Source organism: Oncorhynchus mykiss, chromosome 3 (genome assembly GCF_057628025.1).
Source record: "Oncorhynchus mykiss isolate SJ-2025 chromosome 3, ASM5762802v1, whole genome shotgun sequence".
Taxonomy (NCBI): domain Eukaryota; kingdom Metazoa; phylum Chordata; class Actinopteri; order Salmoniformes; family Salmonidae; genus Oncorhynchus; species Oncorhynchus mykiss.
The window spans coordinates 75,486,683-75,500,322 of NC_143024.1; the positions used below are offsets into that span (position 1 = coordinate 75,486,683).

Below are 13,640 nucleotides of genomic sequence, written 5' to 3' on the forward strand. Positions count from 1 at the left end.
AGTAGACACAAATGCCAGCATGACTTGTGGAAAATATTAGATAATATAATCATGCCGATATTCATGACTTTTATTTTGTGTGAAACAAAACATTCACATTTCCAAAATAACACACATTGTCACATACTCACTCACAGCACTTACAATCACAATGTTGGTGTCTGATTTGAAAATCTTCACTGCACATGCATCATGCTAGATTTGAACCTTTGGGTCTAAACTCTCTGTGCTTCTCTGCTGCAGGGCATTCACACTGACCTCCCTTCCATCTAGTCAGGCAAGTTACTGCAATTAAACAATAGTTTTTTTGTCCAATGATCAGCAACAGTCAGTCAGAGGTATAGTGTTCAACTGTACCTCTCCCCAGTCTCCCCTCAGAATCCAGAGAAAGGCTTGGTCACACAACTCCACTCAAAACACAGCAACCGAAAACACACAATGTAATACCTCACGGTGCACTAAGGCTGGTTTGAAGGGGAAGCAGCCTGGATGGAAACAGCAGCTTATGTATGCGTAATTCAGTAGGGGACTGGTCCTCTGAGAGGTTGTGTTCTGTCCTGCAGCAGTGAGGGTGGATGATCTCTCTCTTGACTCTGAGGTTGGACTCCAGACAAAGTGCACAGAAATGACTGTCCTGCGTCAGTTTCAATCTAGGGGCTAGGTGTCAATCTGGAATCAGACACCTTTCTCCTTCCCTCATCCCTTCGTCTCCCTCTTGTTTCCCTCACTACCTACTGTACCTGCCCCCCTCTCTCCCAGTCTTCCCCTCTATCCACCTCCCTGTTCATTCCCTTCCTGATCCTGCTCCCCCATCTTTCCCTCTTCCCTGCCTCTCCCCACCCTCTCTTACTTGACAAAGTGCAGAGCCTCTGCGGCCACCACAGATCCCTTGCTGCTGTCCAGAGAGCTGATTAGAGAGAAGCCAGCCTTCAGGGCCAGCATCACCGTCTCTAGCTTCAGACACTCCAGGGTACACAGGAAGGTACTGTCCTGTTTCAGCACCAGCCTGGAGCCAGGGTCCGACTTGATGAAGTGGCGGAACTGGATCACGTTGGACGACACCTCAAACTCCTCCGGGAAGCCGTCCAGTCGGCTCTTTGAGATCTGAACCAGGCGCCCTTTGATCTTGTCGATGAAGGAGGGGTCGCTGCAGTACACCTTGAAGCCCTGCGACCTCTCGTCAGTCACCTCCAGGAAGGCGGGCTCCCGTTGCGCCGCCCGCATCCCCTCCCACTCTGAAATAGCCTCCACCAATCCGCTGAGGCGGTAGAACTCTGCTTCTCCTCTCAGAAGGCCCACCTCTCGGAAGTCGTCGGGCAGCTGCAGGTCTCCGGTCCGCAGGAAGTTGAGGATGTGTCTGAACACGGGGCCGTCGCGGTCGATGAAGGGGTTGCCCATGGAGTCAGTGTGCTGGATGGGCTTCCTGCCGCTGGCCAGCTCCTCCAACACTGACCCCTGGTGGCGGCTGAGGGTGGTGCGGTGTGCGGCATAGAGAAAGCCCCCCACGTTGAGAGTGATGGTGCCTGAGGAGGGCTTCTTGATGCTCTTGCTGGGCTGCAGCAGGTCTGTGTTGATCTGTCTCAGTTCACTGTCCATCCTTCTGAGGTTCCATTCCATGCCGCTCCCGCTCAACAACCGCACAGTCTTTTTGTCTGTGTGTGTGTCCTCAGGATAAGTGTGTAGCGTGCAGTAACAAAGTGTGTGTGTGTGTGTTAGCGTATGGGAGCGTCACGGAGAGGTACTGGCATAGAGAGGAGTGCAGAGCGCACTGGTAACAGAATGAGTCTGCTTCTATTTGTCTCTCTCTCCTCCCTCTACATCCCTCCCTCACTCTCTCACTCTCTCTCTCTCTGTGTGTTGGAGGAAGAGAGGGGGCCAGTGCCATCCTCCGTCATAGGGTGGGAGGAGAGAGTGTGTGTGCTTTAGAGAGAGAGAAAACAACAGAGTAGAAAGAGTGGCAGGTGCACTCCTTGCCCCTCTCTCATCCTCTCTAAATCTCCCTGTCCTTTCTTTCCCCTCTCTTTCCTTCCTCTCTAAATCTCCCTGTCCTTTCTCTTTCCCCTCTCTCTCCTTCCTCTCTAAATCTCCCTGTCCTTTCTCTTTCCCCTCTCTCTCCTTCCTCTCTAAATCTCCCTGTCCTTTCTCTTTCCCCTCTCTCATCCTCTCTAAATCTCCCTGTCCTTTCTCTTTCCCCTCTCTCATCCTCTCTAAATCTCCCTGTCCTTTCTCTTTCCCCTCTCTCATCCTCTCTAAATCTCCCTGTCCTTTCTCTTTCCCCTCTCTCTCCTTCCTCTCTAAATCTCCCTGTCCTTTCTCTTTCCCCTCTCTCTCCTTCCTCTCTAAATCTCCCTGTCCTTTCTCTTTCCCCTCTCTCTCCTTCCTCTCTAAATCTCCCTGTCCTTTCTTTCCCCTCTCTCTCCTTCCTCTCTAAATCTCCCTGTCCTTTCTCTTTCCCCTCTCTCTCCTTCCTCTCTAAATCTCCCTGTCCTTTCTCTTTCCCCTCTTTCTCCTTCCTCTCATCCCCCTCTCTTTTTCTATTTCTCTCCATCTTCCCTTATCCCACCTCTCATCCAGCCCCCCTCTCTCTTTCTTCCAACTCTCTCTACTCTTCTCTCTCCCAGTCTTCATAATTAGCCCTCTCCTCTCGCTGATGAAAAGTTTCCTCAGCTGTGCTTCTGCACGTGAGAGCAAAGGAGGCCCTGAACACACACGCTTTATATACGCTTGCAGATACACACCAACCTCCTACCAACACACACACACACACACACACACTCTCACACACACACACACACATGACGTTGTCCTGGCTGGGAACTTGGATAACAAACCTCTCTCCCCAACCCCTAGACTGAGAGAGGGGAGGTGGCAGTATCTCTGTTATAGAGACTTACTGCAGTCAGATATATGTTAGACTGTGTTTACAGCTTTGTTCAGGGTGGCATTACTGGCAGCATGGTGGGCACATTCGCTGGCAGTGTGATGGAGAGATAGGGATAAGTGGGCAGATGACCTGATTTCTCTCTCCAAGATTGCGTACAGTTGGTTAAGATCTCCCTGTGTGTTTTTGTGGGAACAGCCCAATTACTGGTGAATGCAGGCAGGGTCTTTGATTTGTCCACATCTTCCTTGTATCCAGTTGACTGGAAGGTAATTGGGTCTAAACCGAGTGTCGTGTCTCTGTTACTATGCCAACAGTCTCTGTTACTGCTCTATAAGGAAGACCGATGCTTGTTTGTTATTATGGTCATAGACTTGTAGTGTTAGCCTCCAGAGCATGGAGCAAGGGGCTTAATCAGTAATGTACACTATATATATCAAAAGTATATCATATGGAGACAAACATAAACCTTTTACCTTATCTTAAGTAGACATAATTGCAAATTATTAAATCCTTCCAATATAAATACATTTAGAGAAACAATTTAGTTACGAATTTAACTTTAATTAAATGAGTTGACTCTGCACATGGGATGATTTCACTGAACAACAAGAGAAAGGGAATATTGAATGATCCCCAATGATCCATCGCATCTCCCAAAAACATTTTCAACATCTGTAAAATGATAGTCTAGAAACTAAAGCTTTGGTTGTTTTCCTCTCAGGCTTCCATGTCTTCTCCCTGGACCTCCTCAATGTCCACCTCTTGAACATCAGACTCTGAGGCCTCATCTTCACTGTCACTTAACAACCTTGTTGAGGATGGCTCGTTGTCAGGCTCAAAAAGCCTAGAATTTGCCCGGATGGCCACCATTTTTTCAACCGTTGTATTGGTCAGCCTGTTGTGTGCTTTGGTGTGTGTGTTCCCAAACAAGGACCAGTTGCGCTGTGAGGCGGCTGATGTTGGTGGGATTTGGAGGATGATGTAGGCAACAGGGGAAAGAGCCTCAGACCCACAAAGTCCCTTCTACCAGGTGGCTGATGAGCTATGTTGGGACGACTGCCATATTGCATCTCCATCACAAAGCCCTTGCTTGGAAGTATACATCGCCAGACTGCTAAGAACCTTGCCCTCATCCAGGCCAAGGTGGCGAGACACGGTAGTGATGACACCATAGGCCTTGTTGAGCTCTGCACCAGACAGGATGCTCTTGCAGCATACTTGGGTTCCAACATGTACGCTGGAGCGTGAATGGGCTTCAGGCAGAAGTCTTCACGCTTTTTGATGTACAGTGGGGCAAAAAAGTATTTAGTCAGCCACCAATTGTGCAAGTTCTCCCACTTAAAAAGATGAGAGAGGCCCGTAATTTTCATCATAGTTACACTTCAGCTATGACAGACAAAATGATTAAAAAATCCAGAAAATCATATTGTAGGATTTTTAATGAATTTATTTGCAAATTATGGTGGAAAATAAGTATTTGGACACCTACAAACAAGCAAGATTTCTGGCTCTCACAGACCTGTAACTTCTTCTTTAAGAGGCTCCTCTGTCCTCCACTCGTTACCTGTATTAATGGCACCTGTTTGAACTTGTTATCAGTATAAAAGACACCTGTCCACAACCTCAAACAGTCACACTCCAAACTCCACTATGGCCAAGACCAAAGAGCTGTCAAAGGACACCAGAAACAAAATTGTAGACCTGCACCAGGCTGGGAAGACTGAATCTGCAATAGGTAAGCAGCTTGGTTTGAAGAAATCAACTGTGGGAGCAATTATTAGGAAATGGAAGACATACAAGACCACTGATAATCTCCCTCGATCTGGGGCTCCACGCAAGATCTCACCCCGCGGGGTCAAAATGATCACAAGAACCACACGGAGGGACCTAGTGAATGACCTGCAGAGAGCTGGGACCAAAGTAACAAAGCCTACCATCAGTAACACACTACGCCGCCAGGGACTCAAATCCTGCAGTGCCATACGTGTCCCCCTGCTTAAGCCAGTACATGTCCAGGCCCGTCTGAAGTTTGCTAGAGAGCATTTGGATGATCCAGAAGAAGATTGGGAGAATGTCATATGGTCAGATGAAACCAAAATATAACTTTTTGGTAAAAGCTCAACTTGTGTTTGGAGGACAAAGAATGCTGAGTTGCATCATGCTTTGGGGCTGTTTTTCTGCAAAGGGACCAGGAAGACTGATCCGTGTAAAGGAAAGAATGAATAGGGCCATGTTTCGTGAGATTTTGAGTGAAAACCTCCTTCCATCAGCAAGGGCATTGAAGATGAAACGTGGCTGGGTCTTTCAGCATGACAATGATCCCAAACACACCGCCCGGGCAACGAAGGAGTGGCTTCGTAAGAAGCATTTCAAGGTCCTGGAGTGGTCTAGCTAGTCTCCAGATCTCAACCCCATAGAACATCTTTGGAGGGAGTTGAAAGTCCGTGTTGCCCAGCAACAGCCCCAAAACATCACTGCTCTAGAGGAGATCTGCATCGAGGAATGGGCCAAAATACCAGCAACAGTGTGTGAAAACCTTGTGAAGACTTACAGAAAACGTTTGACCTCTGTCATTGCCAACAAAGGGTATATAACAAAGTATTGAGGTAAACTTTTGTTATTGACCAAATACTTATTTTCCACCATAATTTGCAAATAAATTCATTAAAAATCCTACAATGGGATTTTCTGGATTTTTTTCCTCATTTTGTCTGTCATAGTTGAAGTGTACCTATAATGAAAATTACAGGCCTCTCATCTTTTTAAGTGGGAGAACTTGCACAATTGGTGGCTGACTAAATACTTTTTTGCCCCACTGTGTTTCATTACTGCAGTTTCCTCTGCTTGGAACAACAGTGAAGTGGGCAGGGAGGTACAGATTTCTTCTCATACATATGCAAGCAGAATCAGAACATCAGACAGGATGGCATTGTCTCCCTCAATCCGTGCAATGGCTACTGCTATAGGTTTCAGGCTGCTTACCACTTTCTCCCAAAATGCATCATCGAGGAGGATCCTCTTGATGGGGCTGTCCATATCGGCAGACTGTGATATGGCCATTTCTTGAGAGACTCCTTCCCCTCCAGGAGGCTGTCAAACATGATGACAACACCACCCCAATGGGTGTTGCTGGGCATCTTCAATGTGGTGCTCTTATTCTTCTCACTTTGCTTGGTGAGGTAGATTGCTGCTATAACTTGATGACCCTTCACATATCTAACCATTTCCTTGGCTCTCTTGTAGTGTATCCATTGTTTTCAGTGCCATGATGTCCTTGAGGAGCAGATTCAATGCATGAGCAGTACAGCCATTGGGTGTGGTGTGAGGGTAGGACTCCCATTTTAGACCAAGCAGCCTTTTATGTTTGCAGCATTGTCTGTCACCAGTGCAAATACCTTCTGTGGTCCAAGGTCATTGATGACTGCCTTCAGCTCATCTGCAATGTAGAGACCGGTGTGTCTGTGCTCTTGTAGAATACTGGTTGAGGGGTGGAGACTATGTAGTTAATTATTCCCTGCCCACAAACATTCAACCACCCATCGTAGATGATTGCAACACAGTCTGCTTTCTCTAGGATTTGCTTGACCTTCACTTGAACTTTGTTGAACTCTACATCCAGCAAATGAGTAGATAAAGCATGTCGGGTTGGAGGGGTGTATGCTGGGCAAAGAACATTCAGAAATCTCTTCCAATACACATTGCCTGTGAGCATCAGAGGTGAACCAGTTGCATACACAGCTCGAGCAAGACATTCATCAGCATTTCTCTGACTACGTTCCTCCATTGAGTCAAAAATACTTCTGATTCCAGGAGGACCATGAGTTGTTGCTATCGATAAGGTGTCTGATTCATCATTTTCACCTCGAATAAAAGTAGAGGGACTTTTGTCAGAGGTTGCTTGTTGTGAGCACTGAGGGAACTTTATGCATTTGGCCAGATGATACTGCATTCTTCACATATGATTTGGCACAGTATTTGCAGATGTACACAGCTTTTCATTCTACAATAGCTGCAGTGAAATGTCTCCACATATCAGATAGTCCCCGTTGCATTTTCCTATAAAGATTAGAATATATTTTTTGTAAAAAAAATAACAAATAAAATTCCATGTACATATAAATAGCTAATCAGTTAGATTAAACAACTCCTTTGTAAGTTAAATGTTTTAAAATAAAACATGTATGGAAACAGGTGAATTAACACTCCTCAGTTAGCAGGCTCAATCAAGCAAGCTAAAACCCACATGGTAGCAAAAACTAACTAGCAGAAATTGTTAACAAGTTAGAAATGATTTAAACACACTTTGCTGTAGGCTACTATTTACTAGTTAACAAAAAATAATGTATGTCCTATAAAATATATTCACCCCACCCAGTATTGCAATCAAACTTAGCAGAAAGCATATAGTCCTTGGCACAGACAGTGTGGTAGTGTGGGCTCGATAGCGTCTCATTAGTGTGCAAGAGCTTGAGAATCAACTGTACATGTGATGGAAGAATGCACTGTGCATGCAGAGAGTTGCAATTCCATTGAATTGGGGATTGTTTAACCAAAATATGCCACAAGACCTAGAATTGCCTGATGTGTATCCCATAAAAAAGGTTCACTGTTATAAGCTAACTTTTTGGATGAATTTAAACAAAATTCCCCAAATTCCTGTGCTTAACTTCCCATGGAAAATTGCCGGAAATATTCAGGAAATTTACCGGAAAATTTCCGACCCTTTGCAACCCTACCCATTGGTGACAGGTGTATAAAATTGAGAACACTGCCATGCAATCTCCATAGACAAACATCGGCAGTAGAATGGCCTTATTGAAGAGCTCAGTGACTTTTAACATTGCACCGTCATAGGATGCAACCTTTCCAACAAGTCAGTTTCTCAAATTTATGCTCTGCTAGAGCTGCCCCGGTCAACTGTAAGTGCTGTTATTGTGGAGTGGAAATGTCTCGGAGCGACAACACACAAGCCTAAGATCACCATCTTTCTCTTTTCATCTGCCTTTCTTTCTCTCCCTGTCATCTTTCTCTTCATCTGCCTTTCTTTCTCTCCCTGTCATCTTTCTCTTCATCTGCCTTTCTTTCTCTCCCTGTCATCTTTCTCTTCATCTGCCTTTCTTTCTCTGCCATTCATATGGCTCCTCTCTCCCCTTGCCTTTTTCTCTCTCCCTTTCTCTCTCTTTCTCTATGCCTCCCTCTCTCGGGCTCTTCCCCCTCACCCCCCTCTCTGCCTCTTCCTCCTCTACCCTCTTTCTGCCTCTCTCCTCTTCCCCCTCTCCCTTCTCTCTGCCTCCTCTCCCATCTCTGCCTCTTCCCCCTCTTTCTCTCTGCCCCCTCTTTCTCTCTGCCTCTTCCCCCTCTAGCCCTCTTTCCCCTCTAGCCCTCTTTCCCCTCTAGCCCTCTTTCCCCTCTAGCCCTCTTTCCCCTCTATCCCTCTTTCCCCTCTAGCCCTCTTTCCCCTCTAGCCCTCTTCCCCCTCTAGCCTTGGCCTCTTGTCAGTCTAGGTTGGCTGTAGTTGATCCGTCCATTAGAATCATTCCAGGGGTAAAAGGATAGTTAGGAATGTTAGTTGTTTCCCTTAGTTACGCATAGACATGGAGACACCTAATGCCATAAGGAACAAGCTCGGTGTGTGTGTGTATATTAGAGGGAAGAAAGTCAGTGTGGAGACAAACAGTGAATATTAATCTGAATAATAATCAGTTAATGGGTTGCCTCTGTTTTTTAATAAGCTGTATGCTCTCTGTATTTCTGTCTTTTCCTCTCTCTGTTGTTCTCTTGTTCTGTATTAATCCCCACCCCTCTCTCCCTGATCCCACTGCTTCTTCCTCTACCCCTCTTCCTCCATCTCTTTCTCACTCTCTCTGCCACCTGTGGCTGAGATGTTCACCAGTCTGAGCTAACAGCTAATAGGCACAGTGGTACCTTATCAAATATGGATGGGCCTTATCTGCAATTAAAAAGCTCTTAGGTTTGATGTCCCCCTCAGCATACTGCTGGCTCTGGGAGCCTCGTATTTTCTCCAATGCCAGAAGAGAGTGTGCGTGCGTGCGTGGAGCTTGAGTCTGCTGTGGTCGATCAGAAGGGATGTGTTCAGTAGTATGAAACATAGAGACAGTGTTCACTGTGTGTGTCATGAGTAGGGGGCTGTAGGTCTGAAGAAGGAGTGTGCTACAACAGATGGTTTCCGGGGGGTTTGAGACACAGGCTAAGTCGAGGTGGGTGTATAATGTGGTCAACACTACAGCTACTGTACTTAAAGCATAGACTGAGTTTGGTTGTTTTAGTAACTAATATTCTGTTCTCGCACCATCTGTTGCCTTGTTGTCAGAGATGAATTACAAGGTGGTAAAACAATTAGCCTGGGAGGCAGGGGACTCTGTCCAAACTAAAGGAAACGTGTCTGCTTAGTCAGAGGTGCACCGTATCATACTCTACCACCAGTACTCGGTACAAACATTTCATGGAATACTGACCCACTGCTCAACAACAACCCCTTTAGCAGAGTTTTGGGAAATAACTACACAATTATTGATTCAATATGTTTAGTCTTGTTGTGGAATGTAGTATTAGCCTAAATGCATAGTGAAATAATTGATAGTACTACACATTTAAAAGGTTGAGATATGATTGTAAAAAGAGGTACACCTTGAGGGAAGAGAGCAGTGTTTATTGAATTACCTTCCTGACCCACTTCTTAAAATATCAATAGTCTCCATGGTCTGGGGAGCATAAATCCTAGAGGCCCTGGGATGAAGACACCTGCACAGCTGTCAATCACTAACCTCACTCACCAGTGATCACTTCCTATATGAAATGTTGGCTTATAACATTGGGCTCCCGAGTGGCGCAGCGGTCTAAAGCACTGCATTTCAGGCGTCATTACAGTCCCTGGTTCGAGTCCAGCCTGTATCATGTCTGGCCGTGATTGGGAGTCCCATAGGACGGTGCACAATTGGCCCAGCGTCATCCAGGTTTGGCCGGGTTTGGCCGTCATTGTAAATAAGAATTTGTTCTTAACTGACTTGCCCAGTTAAATAAAGGTTAAATAAAAATAATGTAAAAAAATGATAAATGTAGTGAAATGGGAAAAGAGATTTAATATAGGAGTTCAGATTTGATTATGATCCCTCCTGGTAGGTTATTACATTACAGATGTAGGATCTTAATTTGAGCCAGTTTGCTACAGCAGGAAAATAATCCTTTAGAAACAGGAAATGTGAATTATTATATGGATTATAAATAATTTACATTTTTGTACGGGTTGATACAAGTCTGAAATTTCAAAGTGGAAATTATAAACTTCAGAAGCTTTTTTTTAAGCCTCAAATACACTTCATGTTTTACTTTTCCTGAATGAAAGAAGGTTCTGCAACGGTGATTAAGATCCTAAATCTGTATGTTTGGTTTGAGGTGACTGCTCTGGGATGTTGGGCACGGATGCATGTTCCAGTACACTAAGCTGACTTTCTAAGTTAACTAACTAAGCTAACTCTGTTACAGTTCTACGTCTGATACATTAGTTCCCAGTCTATTCTATTAAAGCGCTATGGTCAGCTCTGTCTGCCTTAATCAACTGTCATAATGTTGATGCAATTAAATATGATATACAAGTCCCCTTGTACTGTATATAATAGAGTAGACACAAATGCCAGCATGACTTGTGGAAAATATTAGATAATATAATCATGCCGATATTCATGACTTTTATTTTGTGTGAAACAAAACATTCACATTTCCAAAATAACACACATTGTCACATACTCACTCACAGCACTTACAATCACAATGTTGGTGTCTGATTTGAAAATCTTCACTGCACATGCATCATGCTAGATTTGAACCTTTGGGTCTAAACTCTCTGTGCTTCTCTGCTGCAGGGCATTCACACTGACCTCCCTTCCATCTAGTCAGGCAAGTTACTGCAATTAAACAATAGTTTTTTTGTCCAATGATCAGCAACAGTCAGTCAGAGGTATAGTGTTCAACTGTACCTCTCCCCAGTCTCCCCTCAGAATCCAGAGAAAGGCTTGGTCACACAACTCCACTCAAAACACAGCAACCGAAAACACACAATGTAATACCTCACGGTGCACTAAGGCTGGTTTGAAGGGGAAGCAGCCTGGATGGAAACAGCAGCTTATGTATGCGTAATTCAGTAGGGGACTGGTCCTCTGAGAGGTTGTGTTCTGTCCTGCAGCAGTGAGGGTGGATGATCTCTCTCTTGACTCTGAGGTTGGACTCCAGACAAAGTGCACAGAAATGACTGTCCTGCGTCAGTTTCAATCTAGGGGCTAGGTGTCAATCTGGAATCAGACACCTTTCTCCTTCCCTCATCCCTTCGTCTCCCTCTTGTTTCCCTCACTACCTACTGTACCTGCCCCCCTCTCTCCCAGTCTTCCCCTCTATCCACCTCCCTGTTCATTCCCTTCCTGATCCTGCTCCCCCATCTTTCCCTCTTCCCTGCCTCTCCCCACCCTCTCTTACTTGACAAAGTGCAGAGCCTCTGCGGCCACCACAGATCCCTTGCTGCTGTCCAGAGAGCTGATTAGAGAGAAGCCAGCCTTCAGGGCCAGCATCACCGTCTCTAGCTTCAGACACTCCAGGGTACACAGGAAGGTACTGTCCTGTTTCAGCACCAGCCTGGAGCCAGGGTCCGACTTGATGAAGTGGCGGAACTGGATCACGTTGGACGACACCTCAAACTCCTCCGGGAAGCCGTCCAGTCGGCTCTTTGAGATCTGAACCAGGCGCCCTTTGATCTTGTCGATGAAGGAGGGGTCGCTGCAGTACACCTTGAAGCCCTGCGACCTCTCGTCAGTCACCTCCAGGAAGGCGGGCTCCCGTTGCGCCGCCCGCATCCCCTCCCACTCTGAAATAGCCTCCACCAATCCGCTGAGGCGGTAGAACTCTGCTTCTCCTCTCAGAAGGCCCACCTCTCGGAAGTCGTCGGGCAGCTGCAGGTCTCCGGTCCGCAGGAAGTTGAGGATGTGTCTGAACACGGGGCCGTCGCGGTCGATGAAGGGGTTGCCCATGGAGTCAGTGTGCTGGATGGGCTTCCTGCCGCTGGCCAGCTCCTCCAACACTGACCCCTGGTGGCGGCTGAGGGTGGTGCGGTGTGCGGCATAGAGAAAGCCCCCCACGTTGAGAGTGATGGTGCCTGAGGAGGGCTTCTTGATGCTCTTGCTGGGCTGCAGCAGGTCTGTGTTGATCTGTCTCAGTTCACTGTCCATCCTTCTGAGGTTCCATTCCATGCCGCTCCCGCTCAACAACCGCACAGTCTTTTTGTCTGTGTGTGTGTCCTCAGGATAAGTGTGTAGCGTGCAGTAACAAAGTGTGTGTGTGTGTGTTAGCGTATGGGAGCGTCACGGAGAGGTACTGGCATAGAGAGGAGTGCAGAGCGCACTGGTAACAGAATGAGTCTGCTTCTATTTGTCTCTCTCTCCTCCCTCTACATCCCTCCCTCACTCTCTCACTCTCTCTCTCTCTGTGTGTTGGAGGAAGAGAGGGGGCCAGTGCCATCCTCCGTCATAGGGTGGGAGGAGAGAGTGTGTGTGCTTTAGAGAGAGAGAAAACAACAGAGTAGAAAGAGTGGCAGGTGCACTCCTTGCCCCTCTCTCATCCTCTCTAAATCTCCCTGTCCTTTCTTTCCCCTCTCTTTCCTTCCTCTCTAAATCTCCCTGTCCTTTCTCTTTCCCCTCTCTCTCCTTCCTCTCTAAATCTCCCTGTCCTTTCTCTTTCCCCTCTCTCTCCTTCCTCTCTAAATCTCCCTGTCCTTTCTCTTTCCCCTCTCTCATCCTCTCTAAATCTCCCTGTCCTTTCTCTTTCCCCTCTCTCATCCTCTCTAAATCTCCCTGTCCTTTCTCTTTCCCCTCTCTCATCCTCTCTAAATCTCCCTGTCCTTTCTCTTTCCCCTCTCTCTCCTTCCTCTCTAAATCTCCCTGTCCTTTCTCTTTCCCCTCTCTCTCCTTCCTCTCTAAATCTCCCTGTCCTTTCTCTTTCCCCTCTCTCTCCTTCCTCTCTAAATCTCCCTGTCCTTTCTTTCCCCTCTCTCTCCTTCCTCTCTAAATCTCCCTGTCCTTTCTCTTTCCCCTCTCTCTCCTTCCTCTCTAAATCTCCCTGTCCTTTCTCTTTCCCCTCTTTCTCCTTCCTCTCATCCCCCTCTCTTTTTCTATTTCTCTCCATCTTCCCTTATCCCACCTCTCATCCAGCCCCCCTCTCTCTTTCTTCCAACTCTCTCTACTCTTCTCTCTCCCAGTCTTCATAATTAGCCCTCTCCTCTCGCTGATGAAAAGTTTCCTCAGCTGTGCTTCTGCACGTGAGAGCAAAGGAGGCCCTGAACACACACGCTTTATATACGCTTGCAGATACACACCAACCTCCTACCAACACACACACACACACACACACACTCTCACACACACACACACACATGACGTTGTCCTGGCTGGGAACTTGGATAACAAACCTCTCTCCCCAACCCCTAGACTGAGAGAGGGGAGGTGGCAGTATCTCTGTTATAGAGACTTACTGCAGTCAGATATATGTTAGACTGTGTTTACAGCTTTGTTCAGGGTGGCATTACTGGCAGCATGGTGGGCACATTCGCTGGCAGTGTGATGGAGAGATAGGGATAAGTGGGCAGATGACCTGATTTCTCTCTCCAAGATTGCGTACAGTTGGTTAAGATCTCCCTGTGTGTTTTTGTGGGAACAGCCCAATTACTGGTGAATGCAGGCAGGGTCTTTGATTTGTC

At 46.6% G+C, this 13,640-nt stretch overlaps 3 protein-coding genes across 4 annotated transcripts in view; 1 reads left to right on the forward strand and 2 right to left on the reverse strand.

Moving 5' to 3' along the window:
* Positions 1-13,640, forward strand: part of gtf2f2b (general transcription factor IIF subunit 2b) — a 56,250-nt gene that overhangs the window by 23,134 nt on the left and 19,476 nt on the right. The window lies entirely within an intron of this gene.
* On the reverse strand, positions 56-1,850 carry LOC110520374 (BTB/POZ domain-containing protein KCTD4). Its single transcript, XM_021597642.3, has one exon. The coding sequence runs from the start codon at positions 1,615-1,617 to the stop codon at positions 847-849; it is 771 nt and encodes a 256-aa protein (XP_021453317.1). The 5' UTR covers positions 1,618-1,850; the 3' UTR covers positions 56-846.
* On the reverse strand, positions 10,577-12,371 carry LOC118964309 (BTB/POZ domain-containing protein KCTD4-like). Its single transcript, XM_036974902.2, has one exon. The coding sequence runs from the start codon at positions 12,136-12,138 to the stop codon at positions 11,368-11,370; it is 771 nt and encodes a 256-aa protein (XP_036830797.1). The 5' UTR covers positions 12,139-12,371; the 3' UTR covers positions 10,577-11,367.

What these genes read in the sequence shown, in the direction of transcription:
- LOC118964309 (XM_036974902.2), bottom strand. Translation starts at nt 12,138, where the DNA reads ATGGAATGGAACCTCAGAAGGATGGACAGTGAACTGAGACAGATCAAC.
- LOC110520374 (XM_021597642.3), bottom strand. Translation starts at nt 1,617, where the DNA reads ATGGAATGGAACCTCAGAAGGATGGACAGTGAACTGAGACAGATCAAC.